Here is a 10,653-nt window from a genome sequence, read left to right as displayed (position 1 = left end):
GGTATTTACGCTTTGGTTTGAAAGTAAACAACTGACACGGCTGACACAGACGAGCGTACGCCATCTGCGTACTGCTCAGAATTGACAAAAATGCGCTACGCTGTGATCTGCACATGTTTAGCGCAAATACTCAACTCGTGAGACATCTTATTGCAAAAAACACCTATAAAACAAAACACACCTACAGAGTGCACGCGTAAGCGACCACCGTTATACTAACTTAGTGCGCGTGCACATTTAGACCGTTCTTTCACTGCATCATTCAGTCAAGAATGAGCATAATTCAAGATAAGGGGGCAGAAAATACAATTTCGTATAGTTAATATCACACGAAGAGTGCCCTTTAAAAAATCAGCATAGTTACATGTGATATTGATTTTATACAACAGTTCAATAAACAATACGTTAATATTAAGAGACTTACGTTTTAGACACCATATTTGCAGTCAATATCACATGTAACTATGCTGATTTTTTAAAGGGCACTCTTCGTGTGATATTAACTATACGAAATTGTATTTTCTGCCCCCTTATCTTGAATTATGCTCATTCTTGACTGAATGATGCAGTGAAAGAACGGTCTAAATGTGCATTTAACATTTCATGTTTAACATATCAGAAAAGTATTTATGCAGTTGTAAGGGCAGGATAAATCATTACACGTCCCTCTAAGCTGCATTAACATGTAAATGCCTCTACATATGCAACTTCTGCAAAAGATTAGTTTCGTTGATACCGATGTCCTTTGTTTAGTAACAGCCTAAATGTATTATTATTATAATTGACTGATTACATGTAGGAATTTGACTTTTTTAATAGGAAAAAATGGCTTTATAAAGGGGAAAATGCACATAACAGGTATTTAAACTTATTGGGAAAGATTTATTTATGTCACTTCTGTGAAGTGACCACACAGAATATGAAATAAGGTTTGTTTTTTTGGCTAGTAGAAGTTATGAATGGCCGGTAACTAAAAATATAGTATTCAAATTGGCTGTTGAGTTAAAAAGTTAATTTTTAATCCCTGTGTGCCAATATAATATCAGTAATCAGTGCAAATCCAAATGAAATACACTTCACATTACGTAATGAGTAAAATAACAAAACAAATAAATTAAAAAAGCTTCCACTAGGCCTCTGAGACATTTACACAACATTTACACAACACAACACTGACATCTCCTGGAGAGACAGGGGATACACTTTCGTCTGAAATCACCTTTAAGATTTAGATTTGAAATAATAACACGATGAATTCACATACAAATAAAATATAAAAAAGAAATATAAATATAAGACTTTTTTATTAATCTAAAATTATATATATATTGCATTGGCAACTAATTTAAATAAATAAAGTTCTTATTTACTAAAAACAAAAATAAAACTGAAATAAAATAAATATAGAAATACCAATAAAAAAGGACAAAATCACATGACAAAATTACTAATACAGAAATGTAAAAAATAAAAACTTATTTAAAATTTTAATAAAGTTTATAAATAATGTTTTCAAGTTCTATACTTACTATTTAATTTAATAATTTGATATTATTTATTTAGTAAATTTAGTTACATTTTAAATTGTGTATGTGACTGTGTAAATGTGCATATAAAATGTTACTTATAAATTCATAAATATATTTAATAAAAAAAATGTATCCACACCTTCAGTCTCTCTCTCTCTCTCTCTCTCTCGCTCTCTCTCTCTCTCTCTCTCTCTCAAAAAAAAAAAAAGGCAAGGCATTTCACGTGATATGAAGAACCACAAAAAGAGTGACCTGATAAGAAAATGAAGAGGAAGAAAAAAAGATAGCAGGGCACGAACAGCTGTCTGGAGGCTTTGCCAGTTGTCTCTCAACTCCTGCCGAGAGGTAAGCTCACTAATCCTGTCTTTAATACTTTGAATATATTTATTCACTTTTCCTAGAAAGTTTTCAGTTAGTGGAAATGTAGATATCAATTGATAAACGTGTACAACGTGTCTCTTACGCCTTCCCCAAGTCCCTTACCATCTACTTCAAGGAAATCCAGGAGTATTTCTCCATCTCCTACAGTGAGATAGCCTGGGTCTCCTCCATCATGCTGGCTACCATGTATGCAGGAGGTTAGAAAGCATATTACTCAACTTTGCATGCTAATATATACGTACATGCATGTCATTTTTGGAGAGCTGCGCCATTGCTTGGCACTCCAGGTGCTCCCACAATCAGGCAGAGCAGAACAGTGTGTGCTAGAAGTAACCAAATAACAGAAGGAGCCCAAATCAAAGATTACTTTGTACCCAGGGTTGCATAATGAGCCAAAGCTGTGGTCTTTTTAGTCTAATTTTGCATAGTCACTCACATTCAAACCAAGGTCAGATTACAAGTCAAGGCTTTAGTATTACTTTTATTTTGAGCATTGTATTATCTTTCTGTGTCACCTTGCAGGACCCGTGAGCAGTGTTTTGGTGAACCGCTATGGGAGCCGCCCGGTGGTGATAGTTGGAGGGCTAATGGTTGGGGTTGCAATGGTAATGGCTTCTTTTGGCACCACCATTTTGCATTTGTATTTATGCGTGGGAGTCATTGGAGGTACATATTTCAACGTTTATATCATTTAAATACATTTTCCTGCTTGTCATATTGTTCTGCTAATCAAAACCATGCTAGATTGTCATTGGTTAGTACAGAGCACTGGGGTTCCTCCCCGGCATGTGTGTGTGTGTGTGTGTGTGTGTGAGAGAGAGAGAAAGATCAAAGATTACAACTGCAAGGTCAAATCTGTCTCTTTGATCTCCATGTCTAAATTAATATTCTGGGTTTTAGAAAAACATGCCATTCCTTGTTATTTTGAGGTGAAGTGACAGATCCGAGACGTGATAGATATTTTGAATGAATCGTTCTTTAGAATCAATTTGTTCATGTGTGAGATTCAGTGGCAGCACTCACTCTTTCAATAATCACTCGAAGCACTTGAAGCAAGTTTTAAATGAACAAATCACTGAATCTGTCAAAATTAGCCTAAATAGGGAGTAAAAAAAAGCTCCAATGTACTGATCGGACTCGAAACTATATAACATCATATCTGCACTACCGTTCAAAGGTTTTAGTTACAGTAAAGATAGTAATGCTGATTTGATGATCAAGAAACTTGTCTTATAATTATCATCATCAATGTTGAAGACAGTTGTGCCACGTAATATTTTTTTGTGGACACTGTACATATTTTTTGATGATTTAGAATAAATAAAAAAACAGCTTTTATTTGAAATAGAAATCTTTTGAAACATTAATAGTCTTTTCTGTCACTTTTGATCCGTTTAATGTGTCCTTGCTGAATAAAACTATTAATTAAAAAAAATAATAATAATAATTAAATAAAATCTTCTTTGAAAAACTTTTGAATGGTGGTGAATGTCAGTGTCTGGAACATTAGACCCTTCTCTCAAAGAGGTGTTTTGAGCGTTATGGAGTATGTCAAATCATCGTTACTTTTGTCTACAATGCAGTTTTTTTTTTTTTGCAAATCCGCTGAGTTTTGAGTATCTGAGCGCAGGCTTTTTGTGTCTTCAACCACCAAACTGGTGCACTTCTTCAGTGAAAGAAAGGTACGGTTTATTTAATCTCTAAAGTTTTTATTGTGCTGTAAATGATTTATTTTAACTTACTTGTGTAAGTTGATTCGCCAAAGCCTTGCATTACATGAACTGATTACAGGTGCATCTCAGTAAATAGGATGTAGAGGAAAAGTTCATTTATTTCAGTAATTCAACTCAAATTGTGAAACTTCTGTATTAAATAAATTCAATGCACACAGATTGAAGTAGTTTAAGGCTTTGGTTTTTTAAATGATTTTTGTGATGATTTTTGCTTATATTTAACAAAGACCCACCAATTCACAATCTCAACAAATTAGAATACTTCATAAAACCAATAAAGAACATTTTTAGTGAATTGTTGGCCTTCTGTAAAGTATGTTCATTTACTGTACATGTACTCAATACTTGGTAGAAGCTCCTTTTGCTTTAATTACTGCCTCAATTCAGCGTGGCATGGAGGTGATCAGTTTGTGGCACTGCTGAGGTGGTCTGGAAGCCCAAGTTTATTTGACAGTGGCCTTCAGCTCATCTGGATTGTTTGGTCTCTTGTTTCTCATTTTCCTCTTGACAATACCCCATAGATTCCCCCATAGAGTCAAGCAGACCAACACCATGGTCATTTAACCAACTTTTGGGTCTTTTGGCAGTGTGTGCAGGTGCCAAATCCTGCTGGAAAAATGAAATCAGCATCTTCAAAAAGCTTGTCAGCAGAAGGAAGCATGAAGTGCTCCAAAATGTCTTGGTAAACGGGTGCAGTGACTTTGGTTTTCTAAAAACACAATGGACCAACATCAGCAGAAGACATTGCACCCCAAATCATCTCAGACTGTGGAAACTTAACACTGGACTTCAAGCAATTTGGGCTATGAGCTTCTCCACCCTTCCTCCAGACTCTAGGAGCTTGGTTTCCAAATGAAATACAAAACTTGCTCTCATCTGAAAAGAGGACTTTGGACCACTGGGCAACAGTCCAGTTCTTCTTCTCCTTAGCCCAGGTAAGACACCTCTGACGTTGTCTGTGGTTCAGCAAATTCCTCGACACGTCTGTGTGCGGTGGCTCTTGATGCCTTGACTCCCGCCTCAGTCCATTCCTTGTGAGTTTCATTCAAGTTATTGAATCCAGTTTGCTTGACAATCCTCATAAGTCTGAGGTTCTCTCTGTTGGTTGTGCATCTTGTTCTTCCACAGTTTTTCCTTCCCCTCAACTCTCTGTTAACATGCTTGGATACAGCACTCTGTGAACACTCTGTGAACAGCTTCTTTGGCAATGAATGTCTGTGGCTTACCCTCCTTGTGAAGGGTGTCAATGATTGTCTTGTGGACAACTGTCAGATCAGCACTCGTCCCCATGATTGTGTAGCCTGGTGAACCAAACTGAGAGACTGTTTTGAAGGTTCAGGAAACCTTTGCAGGTGTTTTGAGTTGATTAGCTGATTGGCGTGTCACCATATTCTAATTTGTTGAGATCGTGAATTGATGGGTTTTTGTTAAATGTGAACCAAAATCATCACAATTAAAAGAACCAAAGACTTAAACTACTTCAGTCTGTGTGCATTGAATTTGTTTATTACAAGAGTTTCACAATTTGAGTTGAATTACTGAAATAAATAAACTTTTCTATGACATTTTAATTTATTGAGATGCACCTGTAATTTTTTTTAATGTTAAAATATGTTCTCTAATCTCATACTGTTTGTTTATGGGCAGGTTATGGAGTCAGTCTTTCAGCTGTAAGTGAAACGCGAAGCAGCAGTCTGAGGTTCTCAGTTTCCCCGCCGAACATGAGAATCAGCACTATTTTGGATAAAAAGGATAACAGAGAATGTTTAATACACTTGAATTGAAATGTTACTTTTAAATATTACTTTTTTATTTCTAAAATGCTTGTTAATCGATTTAAAATATATGTAATATTGTGTAAACCATGCTGTATTCACCCAAATAAATTCAATTTGTCAGTGTGCTCTTGCTTATTAATGTTTGTTCACCTTTTGATTATTACTGTTCCCTCTAGTAATTCTGAGCGTGTGATTTCCAGCTTCCAACCCATTTGAAGCCAGCAATTATATAGTAATTTTTAAACAAATAAAACAACCCAACATGCTGGGTCAAACGTTTAACCCAACCAGTCAAAATAACCCAGCATGTGTCCTGTACAATATTTAACCAGCGCTGGGTTGCTAAATAACCCATGGTTATTTTTAACCCTTAAGTAGAGTATATTTATTGTAGTGATGTGTCATCAGGACCTCTGTACTTCTCAAGTACAGGATTTATATACTTTGTCAAATGTTAACTCAATGAAAATTCACATAAAATGCTTTTGTTTTACAGGCTTTGGCTTAGCTTTTAACCTGCAACCATCTCTTACAATAATCGGTAAATACTTCCTTGTGAAAAGGCCCATAGCAAATGGCCTGGCAATGGCAGGTAGCCCAGTCTTCCTGTCCACTCTGGCTCCCCTCAACCAGTTTCTCTTTGACCATTTTGGATGGCGGGGAAGCTTCCTCATCCTCGGAGGAGTGCTGTTCAACTGCTGCATGGCAGGATCCCTTATGAGACCTATCAAGATGAGGAAAACCACTGATGAGAACGACACGGGAAAGCTGGACGTCACCTCTCAGAGAGCTGAGCAAAACGAGTCCAAGCAGTCAGGCTGTGCCACCAAAGTCAACCAATTCATTGATGTCTCCCTCTTCAAGCACAGAGGTTTCCTTATCTATCTGGTGGGAAATGTGCTCATGTTTTTTGGGTTTTTTGCTCCAGTAGTCTTCCTGGCACCATATGCCAAGCATCAGGGGATAGATGAGTACTCCGCAGCATTCCTGCTCTCCATATTCGCTCTAGTAGACATGTTTGCACGTCCTGGAACGGGTTTGGTCGCCAACACCAGATGGATTAGACCCAAGATCCAGTATTTCTTCAGCCTTTCTGTGACATTTAATGGCCTGTGCCATATAATGTGTCCGCTCTTACCAGGTTACAGTGGCCTGGTGGTGTACGCAGTGTTTTTCGGCCTGGCTTTTGGGATGGTGTGTGCTCTCCTGTTCGAGGTCCTCATGGATTTGGTGGGAGCCCAGCGGTTCTCCAGTGCGGTCGGGCTTGCTACCATTATAGAGTGTGGGCCTGTCCTGCTAGGGCCACCAATCTCTGGTAAGTCTAACAATCAGATGCTCACGGACTGACAGACGTATCTATGTGTTACAATGTTCAGGATGCTTATTCATAGATTTCTTCCTCAGGTTTGCTGGTCGACATCTTCATGGACTATAAATACATGTACTTTGCTTGTGGCGTGATGATGCTGCTTGGAGGTATCTTCCTTTTCATCATGAACTATTACAACTACAGATGGTTGGAAAAGGAAGGAAAACAGAGAAAGGTGGAGGAGCTAGAGATCGGCTCAGCCAAAGAACTTGCTGCCAATGAGGAAAACAAAGACAACGAGGAAGAGATCAGATGGAACACACAGGAGGAAGGATGATCTGTCTGTCTGTCTTAATATCTGTTGTTCTGTCTACTTATTTATTGTTCTGTCATTGTATTTATACGTATATCTATCTGTCGTTGGTATATCTGCCTTTCTATCTGTCTACCTATCTACTGTATGTATATCTGTCCTTTTATCTATATGTCTATCTGTCAAGAAAGAGGCAAAGAGTTGAAATGATTTTATATCCGTTTCCTCTATATCATGTTAAAGCTTCTACTGTGATATAAGAGACATGAAGTAGTACTGGTAGTATTTCAGAAATATCTGACTGCTGAGACTGACCAATCAGAATCAAGTATTCCAGAAATCAGCATTTTGTATTTTATTAAGATTTATTGCTTTAATTGTAGAGTTTTCATTGTATATTATTACTTAAACAATGATATAGGTTTAATTTCAGTCTGAAAATGTTACGCAGGTTGGCAAACAGATGACTGGAAAAAAAACAAAAAACAGATGAGTGTACATTATTATAACAGACATTAAAATGCATTATTTAGCAAATTTCAAATGCAAATTTCACGAAGTGTTTTCATTCGACACACACAGAACAGACATGAACAGAAACCTATTCAAGTAAAAAAGCCAGAGAGGGTTACAGATTTAGCCAGGGATGTTTGAGACACTCAGCTGCTGTTGGCAGGAAGTCCAACATCTGTAACAGGAAATCAGAGAAAAGCGAGGCCTGTCTGAGGAGAAAGTGATATTTCTCTACCAGCACTTCATACAGCCCCCTCGGAAGGAGGATGGCTATTCGCCTCAGGTCACCTGTGCAAACAAACCACTGCAACACTTCTTTTGAGAATAACATTAATATTAGTTTGGGAAACATTTAAATCATTCTAGCATTAAAATTATGTTTTGACCTGTCCAATTAGGAAAGAGAAATCTAGTATTGTACTCACCCTTACGGTTGAAATACTGATAGAAATACTGACACTGGGATCTTACCCAGGAGCTCAATAATATGAGCCAGCTGGTCTAAAAATAATAGAAATGGTCAACCCCAAAAAACAGTGCTGGGCTCCTGAGCTGCCAAGGTCTGCAATCTTCTCTGTGATAAGTTTCCAGGCTTTGCAGCTGCTTCTGTGTGACAGTAACAGATGATGACTTAATGCTACATTTATTACAGTAATACAATGTAATGATTTACTTCATTCACACTGAATTATTATCTTACCGGGACCCTGGAGGATTGTGGTTTTAATGGCTGAAGAGTGAGTTTGTGTCGCGCCCCCTGGAGGATGGGATGAGGACTGTGGCGTGACACACAGCAGGATGTTCTCAGACTTGAAGTCTGGTCCCAGCAGCTCCAACACCAGACACATATCTACATAATGGTCAAGAATCAGCTAATAACTCTCAGTATTTATTGCTGTATTACATAAAGAATAAAATGCTATAAAAGCATACCCCAAATTTCCCACAGAACAGATGTGAAATGTTGAGAAGTTTATACAACAGTTTGTCTTTGAATGTGATTTACTTTTCAAAAGTGTTGAAATATGGGACTTTTCACTGTACTGTAGCGTTCCACATGCTTTCACATTTATTGTTTCTCAGAAAACTGTTGAAACTGTTGCAATCCAGTCATTTCAATAAGAATCTGGTGTTTTGCTGACAAAGTTTGGCTGAAATTCTGCAAAGGAAGGGCCACCTAGAATACTTATTAGTGTGTGCTGGGGGTTTTTAGTGACTCTCTGCTACACCATTATGCCAGTAGGTGGCAGCAAGTTACAGTCTAATACAGTTTCTCAGTCACTTTGGTGCATTTCTCAAATCAGAAATGAAATTCTCAAAACTACTTGTACAACCTCCACATCATCTAGTTAGTATTTATACACATCATAAAACCAGCTTCTCATTCTTTTGAACAAATTGTGTTTGCTTTTGTACATTCTTGCAATTGATTACGCACATTTATCTGTGGTTTCCTACATTATCATTTGCTAATGTCATGTCGCTCAAAATGTATTAAACAGTTTTCTGTTCAATAGTCTTACACCTCAAAACATCTTGTATCTAGTTCATCATATAAGTCATTAAATGCAAATATTGTTCATCTAGTTGTCATAAACTGCCAAGCACACTTTTTATTTTTATTTTTACACATTATTATTAGACTTTTTGTCAATTTGGTATGAATTGTGCAAGTGAATCTTGACTAATGAAGAGAATGTAGATGATAAACCAATGATAAACCATTTAAACCATCATTAAAAATGATAAACCATTACCAACCAGCAGGTAAAGATCGTTTAAATACAAAACAGTATTTAATAAAAAAAAAAAAAGAAGATTTTTGATGGGTTGCCTGTTACTGTTACTAAAGGCTAGAAACACCCCTGAATCCCATCATAAAGGGTGCTAATTTTACTATGAAAATGTGTTGAATATCATTTACCAAGTGTTTATTAATTTTTATGTAGTGCTTCATTTTACATAATTGATATTATGAAAGTATACGGATTCCATTCACTCCAGCTATCTTAAACTAATCCAGTAACTGCACTATACGTCCTTTAAGAGGGTTATGGGCTGTGGGACCAGTGGTCTGGAGAGAGGGAAAACATTTAAGATGTATGTGGAAACATACAATGGAAGAGAGACAAAGAACCAGAGAGAGAGAGAGAGAGAGAGAGAGAGAGAGAGAGAGAGTCACTCACACATCACAGTAATGTCAGTTCATTTTGTCCAGCCTGAGTGAATCCATATTCATGAAACGAAGGCCAACGAGTCATAAATGTTTGCAGATGTAATCATAAGTGATTCAGTGGTTGCTGATGTAATGGAGCATATACAATATTCCCACAGTCAAACTCAAAACAGTCACAAAAAAAAAAAACATTTTACTGACACATGCAAAAAAGTACCATGGTAAATACCATTGTATGACTATGGTACTCAATACCAGAGTATAAATCATTACCATGGTAGTTCCACCTCATACAAACACTTCACCACTAAAAATATAGAATTATTTTAAATTAGTATTTTTTTTACATTATGTATTTCTAATTTCTGATTTTTAGCAGGATTGATATGTAACCAAGCACAAAAAGAAGTTTTAAAAAAAAAGATGGACTAAACTACAAATTACACATTACAGTATATTGTTTTCATAATATATTATTAAATGTATTCAAAAATGTATAATTTATAATTAGTATAAATTAGTATATTTATAAAAAGTATTTTACATTATGCAGAAACTATTAGTGTTTGAACTATCGTTTGAATATTAACACATACAACTGCATGCTAATTAATTCATTGTAAAATTATAATTCTATAATTATTGGGATGTATCTTAAACTAAAAGTACTTAAACTAAATCTCTAAGAAATGTCAATTAGGTAGATGTTCTTAAAAGATCAAAATGTGGAACAAGACCTGAAGTCTGAGAACCACTGATATATAGACCAATAAACCCAGCTATATATATATATATATATATATATATATATATATATATATATATATATATAAACAACATAACTCATCTAAATACAAAGCAGACATTTTGATTTTACAAGGATTAACTTCTGCCAACACCAACTGGGCAGTACAGTATCCA

The 10,653-nt window shown here is 36.1% G+C and overlaps 1 protein-coding gene across 1 annotated transcript; it reads left to right on the top strand.

The window, feature by feature from the left end:
- The first annotated feature begins 1,989 nt into the window (after positions 1 to 1,989).
- slc16a7 (solute carrier family 16 member 7) lies at positions 1,990 to 7,562 on the top strand. Its single transcript, XM_059541372.1, has 4 exons — positions 1,990 to 2,107; positions 2,433 to 2,576; positions 5,918 to 6,736; positions 6,826 to 7,562. Exons 1-4 carry the CDS (start codon positions 2,083 to 2,085, stop codon positions 7,065 to 7,067), a joined length of 1,230 nt encoding a protein of 409 aa, XP_059397355.1. The 5' UTR covers positions 1,990 to 2,082; the 3' UTR covers positions 7,068 to 7,562.
- Positions 7,563 to 10,653: the final 3,091 nt, after the last annotated feature.

The sequence above is a fragment of the Carassius carassius genome, chromosome 46 (assembly GCF_963082965.1).
Source record: "Carassius carassius chromosome 46, fCarCar2.1, whole genome shotgun sequence".
Classification (NCBI taxonomy): domain Eukaryota; kingdom Metazoa; phylum Chordata; class Actinopteri; order Cypriniformes; family Cyprinidae; genus Carassius; species Carassius carassius.
This window is presented reverse-complemented; position numbering and strand designations above follow the sequence as displayed.